The sequence below is a fragment of the Haliaeetus leucocephalus genome, unplaced genomic scaffold (genome assembly GCF_000737465.1).
Source record: "Haliaeetus leucocephalus isolate CR32 unplaced genomic scaffold, Haliaeetus_leucocephalus-4.0 Scaffold0, whole genome shotgun sequence".
Classification (NCBI taxonomy): Eukaryota; Metazoa; Chordata; class Aves; order Accipitriformes; family Accipitridae; genus Haliaeetus; species Haliaeetus leucocephalus.
The window spans coordinates 7472715-7492010 of NW_010972436.1; the positions used below are offsets into that span (position 1 = coordinate 7472715).

The window sequence follows — 19296 nt, forward strand, 5'->3', positions numbered from 1 at the left end:
TCACCACCTCCCTGCCCAGCTGGGAGCCATAACCATGGGGAGAGGTTGGTGGCACCCAGGGTGGTACCACCAAGGGAGGTATGGTGGGAGCTAGAGAGGTTTTCTATCATGTGGGAGCAAGAAGGAAGCCCCATGGGCTATGCAGGAAAGCTGGATTAACGCTGTCAGTGAAAAATACAGCATACATCTACTGAAAAATGAGCTTCATTATTTGTTATGCTTATAGAACAACTTGATGTTTTCTTTGTCTTCTTCATCATCATTTAGAAGCATAATGGAAGCTGGGGTGTCACGTTTATTAAGTTAAGTTATCATGTTTAGCAATCTGTTAGCAACACTGGGGCAGTTACTTAAACTGCAAAGGATTAATAGGGAATTACCTAAATTTAACAGGAGAGACACTGAACCTACTGTTGGCAGCAAAGTGATTCCTGCAGATTGTCCAGTCAAAACAAGCTGCTTCCTAGTGTTATAGGAAACAGGATAACTTGTATTGAACAGGATGACAAATAGAATGGAGTGATAATTCTGTTTCACAAGAGCAACAGAGTGATCCCAGCAGTCAGATATATTTTAGATCCTCTCTGGAGCTTTAATTTAAAAATTCCTTCTCTCTCAATGAAGACAATGTATTCTAACATGCTTTACAATTATGCCAATAGGGAAATACGGTGCTTGTCTGACTCTAATACAAGTAACTAAGCTGAAAACAACCAGCCACATCAGATAGCTGATTACAATGTTAATAAAATAATTAATTAAAAATATTCTTCATGTCCTACCCTATTATGAGAATACTTGATAATGTGATGCAAGTAAAAAACCAATCAATTTTAAAATAAAAAGAAATAGAAAAAAAAAGAAATGGAGACAAGTGCAATTTCAGAATGGAACCGATTTGAGAAAGCAACTCAGGTCTTTTTCTGAAAAGACTTTGGAGAAAGGCGTGAAGTGAAACGGATTTCTCAGCAAAGCAAAGGTCCACAATACCTGTCACAAGTCGTTTCAAACTGCTGCACTGGAAAGAATAAGATGGTTGACATAGGACTGTGAGCAAAAAGCTTAATTTCTAGCTTTGAATCCTCATTGTTTGGGCAGATATAATTTATGACTCATGAATCCTGGCAGGACTGATGGTTGTTTGATCTCTATCCTGTAACTCATTCTCTTGTTCACACTTTTCCTTAATTTCTCACCATACTAAATGCATTATTCTGTAAATAATCCCCAGCCTCAGATTCCTCTATTCTATCTCCTCATGTCATACTTCCAGCCTCTACACATACTCAGCACATCATCAGAGATTCTTCTCTGTGATTTATTTCCTCTAATTCTATCATCTTAGATCTTTTCTAGACCAATTTCTGTCCCTTGGACTACAATGGAACAGCTTTCACAAGTCTCCAGAGATCTTTCATAGCCAGATGTCAGACCCACATCCTCTTTGAGCTGACAGTCACTTTCCACATAGCTAGCACTGTTTTTCTTCCTAGAACCTTCTCTACTAAAAGCTTTTGCTCATCCTTCTGGTATTACTGTAGTCTCTCTTCTGATTCATCCATGAGTATTCAGTGAGACATCTCCTCTCCTGTCTTTCTCTCTTTATCTCCACATTAGCTCTGTATAATCTCATTTGCAAGGACAGATGCAACTACTATCTCTATGCTGATGACCCCATAAGTCTGCTTCCCTCCTCCAGGCCTCTATCTGTTCAGCCTAAAATCTTATTTCTGTCTCTCAACAAAACCATTCAATAGGACAGCTTTTTCCCCTTCTCAGGTCTTCACTTGCATCTTCTTTCTTTACAGCCTCATCATTTTCCCTGCCCTCATTAGGTCTGTGTCTATGGTTTGGATCTCTCTAGGTCTTCGCATCCAGGCTAGATGTAAATATTGTCAAGTGTTTCCAGTTATTATTTTTAAGATAATTTCCCTCCTATTTTTCCATATAGCTATGACTCCCACCTGAGAAATAGTGTTTTTTCCAACATGGATACTCTACCATTTGTTCCTCTAGCCTTGGCAATATTTCTTCCAAATACTGCTGGAGGGATCAATTATTTGGCCTGATGTTATGAACATAACCCTCTTGCTTTGAATTGCTCCCTGTGTTTGCTTTCAAGGCTTTTTGTTATCTATCTGTATTCTATTATTTCTTGGTACTGCTCAGCACTGATACATTGACCCCTGCCTCCAAAGTTCACATGATAAGAGCTTCAGTTGTCCTTACCTTGCGTTTTGAAATACGCCTTTGTGTTGTTTCCTTTCCATTTAGCAGAAATTTCTGTCCAGTCTCATTATTCTCCATAAAATTGTTGATTTGATATGATGCCTGCACAAAAACCTTGAACGAATTTGGGCCCCTAACTATCTGATCCCTAATAACAATGTCCTTTTTCTATCTCTCTGTTTATAACCATAGACTCTGTTTCATTTTGTATTGATGCAGAACCTGTCTTTTTCTTGAAGTTTGTAAAACTTAAAATAATGAGGTTTTGGTTCACAGCTGTAGCTTCTGGTACAAATGGTAATAAAATTAATAATTACTAATGTAGGAGAAATATTACGCAGATATATACTGGTAATACAATTAGTAATTACTAATGTAGGAAAAGTATTACACAGATATATACTCCTGTGCAACATATTAACCAGCTCCATAGCACAAGATACTATTTTGAAAGCAAGGAATTACAAGTCTTTCATATATATATATATATATATCCTCTTTCAAAATAATCTGTTGCAAAACTTGTCTATTTTCTGAATTGCCTAGTAACAACTGAGAAAGCAGATAGAGAAGACTCCGAAATGAAGCTGTGACCCTATCCCAGATTGCAAAATTACAGTTGCATGTTTAAAAAAAAAAAGGGGGAGAAATAATCAAGCTATTAAAACATTTTTCAGGTCGACATGGTATCAACACAATGCAGTTGTTTTGTATGGACAGAATATAAATACTACAGAATTCTAAAAGCAGATATTGCAGAAGGCCCACATCCATTTGCTCTAATTTTCCATGATTTGGAACTCAGACTTTACTGGATGTTATACTCATACTTGAAGAGTATTACAGTCATTTAATAATACACTACCATAGCTGTCAGAGGTGTATTTGTAGGGACATTCACCTGAATAAAGCTTATGAACAAAGATGGATGTGATTAATTATTTCTTAGATAGCAAGTCTACTACTAATTCTAATAGGTTAGATTTGTGTAGACCTTTGATCCAAGGAAGGATGACAGATGGAAGACATTTATCACTGTTGCAGAAGTGGGGCTGTGAAAACAATCTCACCCCCATTTGTTTGGTTCTTTATAAAATAACCAAACATGACAATGCAGGTGGTACTACAAGAAGCAAGTGGCAACCAATGCAACTTCATGAAACAGGCAAATCAAAAGAAAGGTTCCGTAACCATATTCAGTTTGGCACAGGAAGAGACATTCTTCAGGCTGCAAGGAGATCACAGAGACTAAGCCAAGCTCCATTCCTAGGTTTAATCTTGCCTATGTTTTGCTGCCTAAATCTTAAGTATCTTGTGTAAGCTATTGTCTATGGCTTCCTGTAATAGTCAATGGGTAAAGAGAGTGAGGGAGGCCTTCAGAAGGCAATTCATTCCACCTGTACAACATATTTAGTTTTGAGTTTAAAGCACTTTTTCACTGCATTATAGGAGGAGATAAATCTAGATGATAAGCTAAATTAGGTGTCTATTTTCCGGGGCTCAAAGTCAGATAAAACCAATTTTTCTACCTACCAGGAAGCAGCAAATTTAGATTAAATTTTGATCACAAAATCAACCAATACAGTTTATTCCAGTTCTTTCTTGCTCTGTTACTTGCTATATTTAGTGCTTAATATATATTTAATATTTAGTATATGCATTTCTTGTTCATTTGGTTCCAGATACTGACATTGTATAACTGCTGTGGGTTAACTATCTCATTTGCAGTCGTTCTTTATAATCAGAATAGGCATCTCATCATAATTGCAAACATAACTACTCTACAGCAGAGGTCTGTGACTAACCCATGAAGTCATTCAATTTTGTACCAATGTGTCACTACACTGTAGCCAATTACATTCTGCCTTCTAATTTTCTGGAAAAGATATCTCAACCAGTTAAAGTCAATGAGATATGTATGCCTTACAGGCATTACTTTAGATACTTCATTTCATTACTAAACAACCATGAAAAAATAATTGGATTTCTTTTGAGAGGTCAAATAGGTAGTAAATTATGTTAATTGGACATGTAGCTAAACTTAAAAAACCCAGTCCAGAACATCTGTACTAGCACGGTTAAAATTTTAAAGGCCATACTCAGCAACAGCCTAAGCAGGTGCAATGCTTCCTTGCATATGGAATAGCTAGAAATGTTTTTAACAGATGCTGTCAAACATTGTCCTGCCTTTGCAAAAGAACTAAGGGAGTTCGCGCGGGAAACCCTGAGGCACATGTGCTAAACATATTCAGTGGGACAGCTGAATACTTTTTCACTTCTGCGTGATAGTTTGCAAGATAGTGGTTTCAATCTTCTTTCCAACTTAAACCCAGGCAATTTCTCTTTGCTACAGGGTTGTGGTTTAAGATTTTGTGAAAAATGTTAATAATCAGCTGCTGGAGAATGTCATACTTCCTCTTTTATAACCAGCTGACCTTTAGGTCATAGCCACAGTTCTTTTCTTTCATATGACTGAGGACTTTTAGTTTGTGTAGCCTAAGGAAGCCTATAACAATAAAGGAGCAAATTGCCCTGCAAAAAGTAGAATATTTTTAGTAGTTATTTAGGTCTATGTTTATTATTATGTCTGTATCATTTGCCTCTTTGCTTTAACTTTCTTGATAATAAAAGCTTCAATCCATTTATAAATTAACTGAATGCACAGACAGAATACAGATCAGTAATGTACTCACAGAGGTGTAAAAATTGGCATCATCTGATTCAGCCTAATGTTTAGCGTGTCTACTGAATAATAATGTCTTCTACATGAAGAAATTATGTAATTTCTGTGGTTTACAGTTCATTTAAAAAAAATTCTTAAAGTAGTGGTTTGTATTAGGATATGAAAAAAAATGTTTCAGATAGATAGAATCATAGACAAATCAAATCTTTGCCTCGGGCCTAAATTAAGTTTGGACCATAATACTTTTGAATTTAAAATAGTTTGAAAGCTTAAAAGGAAAATAAAAGGAACATATTTTCTGACTTTATTGTTTGGTCCAAAGAAAAATTCAAATTACACACCCCAGCTTAGTAACAAATTACTCAAAAGTCTCTTTGTCTAGGTGACTTCAAGAGAACCAAATTAAGATGGCCTTAAAATATGTGATGCTACCCAATTAGTTTGGACATACTGATTCCTCTGTGTTATCACGACATCTCCACCCATAAAAATTTGGTCCTATCAAAGTTGGGAAAGTTTTACCATTCACACCAATGAGACCAAGATATTATACCTGTTATTTCTTGGCTAAATGCTGCCAAGTTTGAAAATCTCAAGAGGGACTTTTGTTCGTGGGTATATACAGTGTAACAACTTTTACACGTTTTCAGTTACTGTAGTCTTTCACCTAGTTTCCCATTTATATGCTTGTACATCCTTGTAAAACACCCGAGTATATTTATATCCATTTTATCAGTTAAGGAAGCAGAAACACTGAAAAGCAAAACAGCTGGCCTAAGATCAAAAAGGTTAGGCAGGAACAAAGACCAAATTGGCCACAGACGCTTTTATACTCCAACCACCCAACAAATTCCCAACTTCATTGCTGTACGATATTCAACAGGTGAGATCTAGCGTCACTCTTCTGGAACTCTTCAGTGACACAAAACTGAACCCTGGAAACTACCTCTCTAAATGTTTGGCTGTAAATGATTTTCAGAATGGACCAGCAAATTAAATCATCAACCATTTTCCATGATAGAAGACTTGTATGTTTTCAAGTAAGAAGTTACACTTCATAGTACATACTGAAATTATGAAGTACCAGTTACCTTCCAAGTGGAAGGTCTCAAACTCTAGGATCACCAGTGACTGTGGTCCCTGGTCTATGATATAACTGCAGTTCAAGTTGTTATCATACTGACTAGGGTAGTTAGGAGAGACGATACGACCTGCAGGGCTGGTGAAATTTACTCCGCATCCTGCAAACATAAATAAACAAGACACAGTTATAATCCAGGTGATAACATCATTCCGGTTTTGCATTGAGAAAACCAATAATGTACACAAGGACCTCATCTCTCCTTAACAGGCTGGTCAAAAAAACAGGGAGAGTAGTATGTATCATGATAGCAAAAGTAGGTCTTACACATACACACAGCAGTGGTTTTGGGAAAAACAGGGCCTTCCTGCCTACAGCTTCACACAGTAGCTTGGAGTGTCTTGGATAAGACCAGGCCATAGCCCCTCAGCCCACTGAACAGAAGGGCAGAGCACTGCTGTTCTTATGGGTTTGGAGCCTGCACATTTCAAAATCCCTTAGTACATACAAATGTAGCTGAATTGGATGTGGCGTTACTGGGGGGACATCAGCAGTTTAGCCTCGTTTGAAAATGCCCGTGTTACCCAAGTGGCACCATTCTTCCTTCGTGCCTGACAGCCAGGAGGATGCAGTCTGCTGCAGGGCCATCTCTGGGTTGCTTTGCTATATGCAGAGGCAGGACAGGTTTGCCACCCAGAACTTCTGAAGCACACAGAACTGTTCATTTTCATGGAGCTCCTTCTGAGCCTAATGATTGCATGGCCTCGGGGTTTCTCTTTATTTTAAGCCACAGGCTTAAAAGAGTGTAGTGCACAGTGAGATGCTGGTATAAGATTAGGAACAGACATATGAAGCCTGTGATTGTCTCCACTAAGAGGTTGTTAGTTGTTACTGACGACATTAGTGCAGACATTATAAAAACAAAATCAATTTCAGTTCAGAATTCTGTATACTTCAATAGTGTCTTCATCTAAGCACTTAATTTCTCACTGTTTTAATCTGAATCCAGTGAAGGGAAAGTGGTTTCCTTTAGCAGCATCCTACAAAAAAACCCCAAACAACCAATGGCAATTGAGCACTGCCCTCTACACTTCTGGTGGGTTTGACCCTCACAAAGCACATACTGTGGTTAAAGAAATGGAGAGGGCCACCCAAGAAATGCCACTTGACCTACATGAAATGCAAATACAACAAAGCAAAGCAAAGCGAAGGCCAGAGCAGGTGGTGAGGAGCAATTTCTTCTCCTGAGAGCAGTTTATGTGAAGGGCATGGGCTACACCATACACAGGAGAAATTACCACAGTTCCAGCATGTGCCTTGAAAAGAAGAACAGAGATAAAAATTCTACAGGAGGAGCAGATCCTTTTTCCTTTTTAAGATTATAGGTTTAGCTTCCAAGCAGTTTAACTACAGAGAAACAAATTCTAAAAATTTAAAGCCTATTCATTTCTTGTCCGCACACTGAAAAGGCAAAGGTGGCTAAAAATAACTACAAAGTTACAACTGCATGGAGGATCTTTGGCAAGTCCAACACTGGAGCACACGGTAGCTCCATTGCATTCAGTAAGGAAACTCTTGGTTTCAAAAGCTGGGCAGAGGCTTCAATGCCTTGTTGGACTGATGTCTGAATTGCTACACACAGATCAAACTAATCCAAAATGGACCAATAGAGCAGCCATCTGGCTTTAATATTACTTACTGCTTATGAAAGATGCAGAGAAACCTGGCCCAGGAGCATCCTGAGACTGAAATACTGTAGTTATCACATTGTTTGGAGCAACAACAGGATCAGGAGCTGAACTTCCACATCCTGTGGTTAACAAAGCTGCTGCTTCTTCATCATTTCCTCTCCACACCTGACAAGCCCAGATTGGAAACAGTTTAGTGTTTCAAAGCCCATGTAGTTTGTGGGAACCCACCAGGAATTGCATATGCAATTGTTCTTTCCATAAACTTAGCGTAGGAGTCATCTCACACTGAATCTTAGAGATCTAAATTGGGGGTAATCCCTCTCCATTCACTCTACGGTCAGTGGAGACAAAAAGACTTCTCCAAGGAGTGAATCACAATTAATAACTTAGGTTGCTGGGGACCTCTGGAGGGTATCTGGACGTCACTTGCTCAAACCCCTGCTGATAGCAGAGCCAACATAGATCAGGTTCAGGGAACCAGAGAAAAACATTTTATGCACATCGTTACCTATCTCCATTTCGTCTCTGCTAACTTATCTCCATACACCCTATGAATATGAATATCTGTGTATACAATGAATTATTAAATGCAATCCTTATATTATTCATAAGTCAATAAAAACCAAAGCTATCATGCTAGGGTAATATAGAGGCATCAGACTGGAAGATCTGGATCCTTAATATCTAGTCTTGCTAATCAAAAATTATTCCAATTTTTTGTTATGTTACATTCACTTGTTCAATGACAACTATCAAATCACGTAGAGAGTTAACAAAATAATATGATTCACAAAAATATCATAAAGAAATATATATATATATTACTTCAACTGTACCAAGAGCCAATTTAAGTTCAATCAAACCATGCATTCAAGAAGCACATGCAGGTTTAGGTAGGTATTTCAGTGAAACCCTCTTCAGGTAATTACTTAAACACGTACTTGAGGCTCACAGTTTAAGCACTGAATTTCAACACACATATAAAATGAAACATAGGCATGGATGTTTGGTGCCTCTGAGTGCTTAAATAGTTTCCTGAATCAGGATGTTTATTGCCGAGGATTTAAAACGTCTGCTTCAAGAAAAAAGAAAAAAATTATTTACTCCGATAATAAATTTATTCTTCATTGTTGTGTTTGAACAGGTTTTTTACTGGTACTTTATACTAAAAATATATTTTAAAAATAATATTTGATTTTTAAAAGAATGTGTTTGAGAGAAGTCTAGTGGCACTAGAACAACCACATGAAATTGTGATTGCTCTAAGCAACCATCCTAGAAAGGGTTACCCAAGGGTTAGTCTGTAAGTGTTAGGCATGTGAATCACCTCATTCATCTGGCCAGGTGTTTGAGGCAATGGATGCTTAAATGATTAATATAAACAGTCTATGGCCTGGCCAAGATTTTGCAAAGTCACTATTGATTTTGGATTCCTCTTTTTTCTTGCTCAGCTTGGAATGAATGGAAAAAACTTACACCTGTTCCACATTTTTTCATACCCAGACATCTTCATACTTCTCAAACTGGACATTCAGAAATGGAGGTGGACATCACCAAAAATTTCAGATTTTTTGCTATGGAGAAAAACTCCAGTTGACGTAGTTTTGACCATGTCATTTAGGACAGTTTAGAAATTTGAAATTAAATCACCTTAACTGGGTGGCATTAAGACTTTCATAATAGTAAAATGTATTGTAACATATTACATCAATTAATCAGTGGAGCAGGCTATGAAAAGACAACTCTAATAGTATTTTTTTCTACAGCCTTAAAAAATGAGTGCAGCTGTAGTTTGTAAGTTAGTAGGTACAGCTGCTCAAGTCTTCCTACATGTCAAATTATGTTTGCCCTTTATTTCAAGTGGGAGTTGTACTGCTGCAGAGAAACTGAGGACAAACCCACTGGATGTATGCCAAATGCCTGAGAAAAAAATGACACTGAAAAATTCAAAGCATGTCCACTCCATTCTATTGCTTTGAAAACAAGTGGCTCTTGACAACCTATGAAAGATAAGAATGCTATCTTTGTTTTTTGAGATTAAAAAAAAGAATTAGTGCAACTTGGACAGTTTATACACTTATAAAGAAGTTTTGTAGAATTATAGTGTCACATTCCTGGTTTTTTACTCACTGGAGTAATTGAAAAGGTCTTTTTATTACACTATATTTTCTCATTATTTCCTGGTTCTGAAGTCATAAGTAATTTTTTCATATTTTTCATTTTTGGGGCAGCATGTATAGTGGTGGGGACCCTGCTGGAGGTGGAATTTCAAGAACTGATAAAAATTAAAAATATATACAAGCTAGTTCTCAAGGCATACAGAAAATTGACTGGACTTCATACAAGGACTTCAGTTTATATTTCCTGAATTTTATGCCTTGACAATCCTAACCATGACAATTGCAAAACAGGATTCTGGAATCATGACTTCTTAAAGCACTGCTCTGCTGATCTAATACCAACAATTATTTTACCTTCACATAACTGTTCTGGCAGCTTCCATCACTATCTGGAATCTGGAAGTTACTGTGGAAGTTCATCTCCAAGTGTTTGCTTTCATGCGTAATGATGGTCCATGTGCATCTGGTGTTCATGGGAAAGTTTTGAGGCCAATGAGGAGACTTGATCATACCGCTATCTGAATGAATGATTCCACCACATCCTGGAAAAAGTAGCAACAGGTGGGAGAAATGTTCAAATATTTCCCGTCGGTGTCAGCTTTGAATGATTGCTTGCCTCTGTGGCTGCAAGAGTGAGAGACGAAAGCCCTGACATCCACTCAAACTTCATTTACCCCTCTTTTAATTAATGTTCCTTCTCCCGCCTCTGCAGCAGGGAGGTAGTTACACTCTAGGGAAGGACTCTCTCTGTACTTAACTTTCTCTTCACAAGTTCCTTCTCCTTGCCAGTTCATAACCTTTTGCTCTGGTGGCAATTAGAAGTGAGTATTGCTTAGAGAGAGAGTAAGGGTCAGAAATACATTAATGAGGAGCTTCTCTCAAGACTGTGCACGTTCTTTCCCACACCCCACAGCATGCACATCATGACTGACAGCCATTCAGGAAAGCACCCTAGGGAAGAAACCTCAATCTACTGCTGAATCCTTTTTTTTTCTCACTCTGCAACATGTGAATATTGCAGTTCCACATGTGAATCTACTCAAGCTACATCCGTTTACCCAGGGCAAAACGGTGACTTCTCCTCCAGCCCAGGCAGCCCTGTGGATCTCAGTGGGATTATGGAGAGGGCTGACAAACATGCCTTTAAAAATTGTTAACAGATTCATTTATAAGGAATAGCTAGTCATGGCTCTGTGGCAGCTCATGTTCTTATACATAATAAGTTTAGTTAATTTGAAACATACTTGCAAATACCATGCCAAGAATAATTTACTAGGGCTATGTGGTACAGTACTAGCAACCCATTATTATTTCAGAGACGATGTAGTAACAGGATGAATAAAGAGAAAAAAAAGGCTTATAACATTCTCTTTTTTTCCTTCTTTGTTAAAAAATATATATTAGCTTTAAAAGGAAGATTTTATTTTTCATTCTTCTATGTTAGAATGGCAATTGTGTTTAGAAGGATATGAGGCCAAGTTTTGCTCATACATGCAGAATGTAAACCCAGAGATTCTCAGTGGACAAATGAGAAGAAAGCTGAGGAAAGGAAATGAGGTATATAAAAAAAGAATTCTTCTTTCACAGAGAGAATACTGACTATGCACATTGCATGTGTATGTTAATGTCTACTACATCATTGAAGAGTGGCCTTTCTTGCACATGAAATCCCAGTGACAATAGGGAACAGTGTCAAAAACCTGCGTGACAGTGTATATTCACACAAGCATGGGCTATTGATATATTTAAGAAGGCATTCCATCAACTGACCTGACTGTGTGAATATTGCTAGATCATTAACTGGTGGAAAGCTGATCAGCATCAGCCAGAAAGTTTGCAGCTGGAGGTGACACTAGGAAACACATTGCCAGCTCTGTACTGAGGTAAGAAGGCACAATGAATTCTGCCCTGCCACCAGCCAGCACATCTACACTTGCCTTTAGTCATCTCCTGAAGGACAGTGTGCAGATGGTGAGCTACCTTTCCAACCCCCCTTCCCCAATCCAGAAAGATGATAATTTCAACAGAAGGAAGGTAGCTTTTTAAAATGTGCCAATTCCATCCTGCATGTGTACCACCTTCAAAAGTGTACCAACATCTCCACTAAAGTGGAAGAGTTTTAGACTGTTGTCACATGTGCTCTTTGAGAAGTTCTGTCTGCCCCTCTGTTTTGAAACTTACCTCTTTCTAGTTTTAAGTGTTTAAACCAAATCAATCTGTGAAACAATTGTACTCAAGATGTGAAATGTCTCATAGTCACTGACAATAGATGCCACTGCTGGGAGGATAATGGGCATGATATCAATTTACAGACATCAAGAAACTGCCAGTGGGAGGCTTAAAAAGTACAAAATCAGTCCAAATTTCATTTCATTGTGTGAGATCAGACAACACTGGTTTAATAGTTGACTTTTTTAGTGCTGGCTTCTCTCAGGAATGCTGAAGATGTTGGCATGTATTTCTGTTGTTCTTTAATGCAAACTTAATTAAAGAGGAGGAATCCTATTTCATTTTGTGGTTGAAAAATGCTATTTAGGCATGATGTAGTGCATGATGTTAGACCTGGAAAAATCCATATTTTTTCTCTTACCTAGAGATTCTGCTGTCCATGTTGCATAAAAACCACCTCCTTGAATTGAGTGGTCAGAGTTAAAGATGATGACTAGCTTGCTGGAACCAGACCGAATAGTCCCAGGGGATGTGTTTCCACAATACTTTCCTATGACAGGAGACCCAGGAGAGCCGCCATTGAGGATAGTAACAGAGTCCCACTTACAACGGGAATGATTTTCAACATGGAAGGCTGTAAAAGTAAGCTGCAACACACAAAAGCGACATTCAGAAGCTAACACCAGACACACTAGTGGAGTGGTTGGAGCAATTCCATCCAGATTCTGTAGCCATCCTAGCACAATGATTTCTGGGTATGCTCAGAAATCTGACCCTCAGTTCACCTTGATGCTTTCCTGCAAGTATTGCTTCGAGTCTTGCCACTATAAGTAACAGCAACTACTTAGCATGAAGACAGAAATGGAAGAGGAACACACAGGTTCAAAACTGGCATTATTGGGACTTAACCATATGTTTGAAGCTAAGTATGTGGTTCAAAATGGTCTTGAATATGTACAGGTGTTGAACCACTTTCCTGCTCTCCAAGCTTCTGGTCATGAAATCTGAAGTTGCACATTCAAATACAAGTAGCTATGTAAGCCGAAAGCCTTGGATTTTTTTCTTCCTATTATTTTTAATCAGAATACTTAAAAGTTGCTGAAAAGAATGCTAGTTTCCATTAAATCTGAGAGAAACAGTTTCATGTTTGGTTCCTGTGGGCCTGGATGCATCACATAAATAGACTGGGCTAGGCAGGCAGCTTCTGACCCTGTCTCCCTCCCACACTGATGCTGTTTGTCCTTGGAGCGATATGCACACAGGTGGGATTTCCAGTTCAAAGATTTAGATTGCTGACCTAGTAGACTCCTGGATTTGTTGATGTTGAAATATTGATGTACACTAATGACTGCCTGGCCCTCTTCCAGTAAGTTTTTTTTACCAGTTCTAGGATTGGGATCTTTGTGGAAAAGTTTAGCAAATACATAGTACTTCTTCCTGTAACTTCTGTGTGTATTCATTTCCAAAAGAACTCTGCCTGAGGCAAAGGCCAAATACAAATTTAGCTCAAATGGTTTAAGTTCAGATCTTTACCAGCAACTGAAACTGGCAGCTTATACTGGAAAAGTTTAGTCTGCCTTCACTGAGGGATCTGCTACTCAGTTCTTTTAAGATAGAAATCTACTTACATCTGATCAAGACTAGTTCTGCTTTAAACAAATTCGTGGATTAAATAGAAATTTTGTGTGCTACTAAAATAATCCTGTATTCCCTGAAGTAAGAACCTAGGCAGTGGTCAGAACATCACGTAGCAGAATAATTAGGACTATGAGTTTGCATTTCTAAGAAACACCTTGTAGTTGTAAATAAGGAAAACATGATAGGGAAATTAGTGAAAAACATCACATATGAAAATCTGCAATGTGTCTTTACAAAATTGCTTTTCAGATATTTTTCTGACCTGGACTGCAAATGTCACTGATTAGACATGTTCTCCAAAGGATCAGTCAAATAAGTCAGTGAGTGAAGTTTAGCACTGCTTGATCATAAAGGTGCTTACACTGGTCTCTCAGCAGTTTGGCTCAAGAAAGTAGCACCTCAGGCAGTCCATTAATAATTGCTGGGAAATAAGAGTAGCATCTCATTGATGAGATTTGTACCAGCAATCATATTATCTTCCAGACTAACCATTAAGACACAAAAGTAACTTTCTAGTGGCTTGTAACTTTCTTGCAGAGATGAAAAAACTTCAGCCTCATATTTGTTCTCATGATACTGAGAATACCCATGCACATCTAACGACATGATTTATTTTAGTTTCCTAAACGTAGAAAGTAATTTTTTAAAGGAAAAGTGAGTGCTATGTTTTGAGGTCAAGTTAGACTAGGATCCTTCTGCTTTTCAAAAAGCACAATCATCTAGTTTGGTTGTGTTACCTTCATTTCCCCCTGTTTCTTAGATAAGGCTGATGGGGAGATGTTTCATTCTTCCACATTTCTGATTTTCCAAATTGTCTCAAACCTGTTCCTCAAGACTTAGAGGGTGTTTCTCACACTGCTAGCTGCTTACACAATCATGACATTGTGTTACTCACAGTGATGGTTTCACCTTCAGAGGCTTCCAACAACCAGGAGCAGCGATTCAGATTGCTGTAAGGTTCTGGGTAGTTAGGACTTGAGATAACTCCCCTTTCACCTGACTGTATACCACCACAGGCTGAAGAAAAAAAGTAACATTTCAATACATTTTAGTAACTGAACACTATAATCAAATGAGTGGAAGATTATTCAGCTTGTAACTGCACTAAAATATGTTTAAGTTGGACTGATATAGGTAAGGATGAACAATTTCTCTGAGAAAATCCAAGTTTTAAAATCTGTCATTGAATAGTGAGTAAGCAGATGTAATGACCTTGAAACTTTGCATTTATTCTGATACTTAATATAGCTCTGCAAAACCTTTGCCAGCTGACACAGCTGCCTCTTCCACCTTAACTTCCATTTATTTATCTCAGACTCCTAAGCAAACCAGTGCCATTCTTGGACCAACACTATCAAGTCAAAAACTTGCTGATGTGTCTAGATAAGCACCAAGGCTAAATCCAGCTGTGACAGGAAGAATAGTTGTGCTGGCATGTAAATGGCAAAGTGGTGTAATTTGCACTGATATGGCTTTAAGTGGATTTCAAAATGAGTGCAAAGGTTCAACCAGCAGAATGCATTTCAGCCACTCTGGAGGCCTATTTGAAGTAAGTCAAACTTGGCTGGTGTTACCTGTTACATCCCTATTCCCAAGAGCAACTGGCTGTTCTGAGTGTTGCACTGCATTGCAAAACCTCAAATGCAGTTCAGGGAATGGGAACAGTGAAGCAGCAAATAAATCTGAAAGTTCAATTGCTAGCATATGTTTGCTTTAGATAGATATAAATAGTGGCAGGTACTGTGTAACTTTTGAGGACCTCTTTGAGAGTTAATCCCATAGTGTGTATTCTCAGTATCACCAAATGAATGGCAACACTCCCTAGAAGTGCCTCACTCAGCAAGGGCAACAGTCTATCAAGCCATTTACCTTCAAATGTGTAATGGGCCAAGAATCCTTTATCTTCTGTGTTTTCATCACTTACAAAGTGTACCCAGATCTGGGGGGCAGCTATGACTAGTGGCACAGATGGTGCAGCCTGACCACAAAGTCTGGCTATTAGCTCTCCATCAGCATCCCCTGAGTAAAGAAAGAAAAAAAAAAAAAAATTTTTGAATCCTAAAAGAGCTACAATAATGTAAAGGAATTCATAGGGCAAACATGCATTTTGTTTTGACTAGAAAACAGAGAAAAATACATATCACACTTAATAACTGGCTATTTGTTATGGGTATAGGTAGAGTGCTGCAGTTCATTGCTGGGATCTAAATCTCAACAACAAGGAAGTTCTCTCCAAAGCTGTATTAATGATCCTGTTAATATCTTGGGCTCCTTCTCTCCCCTCCCTGCCATGCTGCACACTTTCATTTTATATGACTCATCAGACCCGAAAACACAGAAAGTGCCCCAAAACTGCAAACGTTTTGGGGCAGAACAGTGGGAAAAGATGGCCCAAGGACCTGATCATGAGGAAGCCTATTAGGCCTATGTGTTTGTGACATCCTCATTAAAGTCAACAGGAATTTTGAGTTTTCTACCATATAGTGATGTGCTTCCTCCGTGAACAAGCTGTCACTGCTGTATTAATAGTGGGCATCTCTTTCCTAGGGAGCTCAACATACTGTTACCTGTATGGCAAAAAATGCTCAAATTTGCACATCATTTGCTCAAATCATTGAAACCTAAAAGGAAAGCACAACACAGGACATTGCACTTCTGTGACACTGAATGTTTGCTCATGTTGGTGTAAGCTCTTATCCATCACATTGGTAAAAGTATCAGCTTCTGTTTATTCCTGACATATTCTCAGGAAAAGGAAAATAAGCATAATGGTGCTCCTCACAACATCCAGGCAACACCATGGCTAAGTTTGTTCTCTAATAACAGCAGGCTGCTGGTCTTCAGAGTCTCCATTCAAAAGCAACTCCTAGCTCCATGTGGAGTGGCAGGCTGTTCTTGTGAAGAAAAGAGTAGAGCAAGAGGAAGAAACTTTGGGCACTCTTCAAAGCACTTTCACAGTTATTCCAAGTAACATGGCTGAGTAACTTTATCTTGCTGTCATATACAGTGACACAGCCACCATTTGAAATGCCTTGAAGCACAGGGATAAAAGGTGGCATATAATAAAATTCTATTAATGTAAATTACACAGAGAAATGCTGAAACCTGTCTTGTTAACATGCACTAAAAATGATAGTGAACTGTACAAGCAGAAGATGTTCATGATAAATTATGGCTTGGGAAAATATAGTACTATCTATTTTGAGCACTAAAATGTGAAGTGTACTCCTTGTTTTTTGCACTTCTTACACAAGGTGATTGACTATGTGACAGATGTGACCCAGGTTACTCAGTCTCTACAGTGTGAAAAATGACACCAATAACTGCTTTCAAGAATGGCCAGCTGGCCAGAGCTCTAGACTGTTGATAAGCAGAAAATGTAACCAGAAAGACTGTGCTGTAAGATTTGGTTCAAACTGAGGGAATGGTCCAAAAGACAAAATCAAGAGTCTTCCACAAAAGCCAAAAGTTAGGAGTACATTTCACTGCAGCAATATGCTCAACTGTACTACCATGTACAGACTATGTGCACATGCCTGATAATTTAATAACTTAATATAAAGCCTTATTCTAAGAAATTTGAAATATCTATTTTACCTTTTTAGATTAAAAATTTCTCAGTGAATAAACAAAGTCAATTCCACTTTTTTTTTTCATTCAATACCATTAAGTGTGTTGCATGGGTAACTCAAAAGAATTTTACACATCTCAGTTTCATTTGGGGTCTCTCAGGTGACTTACTGTTGAATTGGACCTTTCTCCAATTTCACATCTGCTGTGTTGAGAGTCTTAAACAGCACCTGGCTGAGGTTAGTGATATTTTGCACTATTTGGATCTCAGTGTTAATTAAATGTTACTTGTCCGTGTACACAGCTGAATTAGGGCATTCTGCCTTTGTCATGACACTGGTTGTGAAACTGAAGATCCATTAATATGGCCAAAATGAACATTACTATTTAGATGGCAAAGCTGTGTAGAGCAAAATAAGACTACATTTTTGACTCTTTCCTTTGATTTTATTGCCTGGAGGCCTGAGGTTCACAGTAAAGTGAGAGTAGTGGGAACTAATGAGTAATGGAACAGATATATTTTATTATTTGTTTCTCTGAGTTCTCTTTCTATTATTTCCCAGCTCCAGTGCATACATGGGAGGGAATTGTTAAGCTACGCAGCTATGGATGCTTTGGCTCTACAGGGGACAAACCGATGCTATACAACTAAGAGTTCTTGTTCAAATTAATGCAGAAAAGGATGTAACAGATTCCTGGTCTCAATCCCCCCCACACCTTTCAGAAACGATCTCCTCATAAATTAGAACCTGCTCTCCCTATTGGGACTCACAGATACAGCCTTTCAGTGAAGAAGACAGCTGGAGTTTTCATACTACACTTGGCATTAGCTGAGTGACTTTCATATGACATTTCCAGTTGCTTGTTCTTATGGATAGCTAAAGATGCTCAAATGTGCAGAGCAATTACACATGCATTCATCCTGTGATTGTTTTCCTTTTAAATGCTTTAGTCTGTATTTTGTGATAGAGTCTCACAGGAAATATGGATTTGGTTTTGGAGAATCATCTTAAGAGTACAAAAGTGCAGTATGAACTGGGTATTCAGCCCAGAGGCTATGAATAATTAAAACATTCTTTACTCCACTCCTGCTGTCCCTGGAGATATTTTGGGAGCAGGGAAAGAATAGGCTGTGGGCCAAATAAATTGTTTTGATGACTCCCACTTCTCCTGGCTGCCATCTTTCAAGGGAGATGAAGTGAAATTTGTATTGTCCCCTGTAAAGAGAGAGTCAGGTGTGTATTGCAACCACCAAAACAATTTATCCCCCCAAAACACCTATCCAGTTTTCCATTTTCTCCCCTGAAAGAAAGGGTGACTAAATCCATGCATCCATTGCTCTGGCAGTGAAATCCCACTCCTGGTCTAGGAGGCAACATGGAAGGCATGCATGTGAACACTCTCTCAAATGTACAGATCCTACAACAATCACTGTCTGCAAATATACAGGAACAAGATTTGGAAGAAACACAATTGCATAGCTGGAACCTTGATAGGCTTAATCCATTCTCCCGCTGAACATACAAACCTATTCGTAACTCTAGGTAGTCATACTGGCAGTCCTGGTGATGTTCCAAGTGGAAATCCTCAAAAGAGATATATATGGATGAATTATAGTGGGAGGGGTTTTCAATGGTCCATTCACAGTTCAAGTTACTTGTGTAATTTTTGACACCATCATAACCAGGAGAAGAGAAATTGCCACCTGCATGTACCATCAGGGTTCCACCACAAACTGCAGAAACAAAATGCAATTTTTTAAAAAATAGCAATAATTCTTGTATGAAGATAAATCTTGCCCCTATTTATTCTGATATGTGCATGTCAGCAAGCATATGTACTGATTAGACCAAAACTTTTTCCACCTTCTTCCTTTTTTATAATTTACTGCTGTGTACAAAAGAATTCTTGCCTAATGTCCTGGAATTTATTGGCAAGCCTTGAAAAACACATGTGTAAATCAAAGAAACAATTATTCACAGTATCAAATAAAATATTTCAGCAGCACCATCAATACAACAAGCATTATTTAACATTTTGATAAAATCCCACTGCAGCTGCAGTTCAGTATTGCTCAGCCCTACCCATTACCTAATTCTAGACTTGAGATTTTTC

The 19296-nt window shown here is 38.3% G+C and overlaps 1 protein-coding gene across 1 annotated transcript in view; it reads right to left on the reverse strand.

Annotated features, from left to right (window-relative positions):
• Positions 1 to 19296, reverse strand: part of CUBN (cubilin (intrinsic factor-cobalamin receptor)) — a 148794-nt gene that overhangs the window by 22834 nt on the left and 106664 nt on the right. The window contains exons 50-56 of the mRNA XM_010576658.1: positions 18710 to 18916; positions 15481 to 15630; positions 14507 to 14628; positions 12395 to 12620; positions 10159 to 10346; positions 7693 to 7849; positions 6004 to 6153 (exon numbers count right to left, since the gene is read on the reverse strand). Coding sequence (XP_010574960.1) covers positions 6004 to 6153; positions 7693 to 7849; positions 10159 to 10346; positions 12395 to 12620; positions 14507 to 14628; positions 15481 to 15630; positions 18710 to 18916 — 1200 coding nt within the window. The remainder of the gene's footprint in view (positions 1 to 6003; positions 6154 to 7692; positions 7850 to 10158; positions 10347 to 12394; positions 12621 to 14506; positions 14629 to 15480; positions 15631 to 18709; positions 18917 to 19296) is intronic.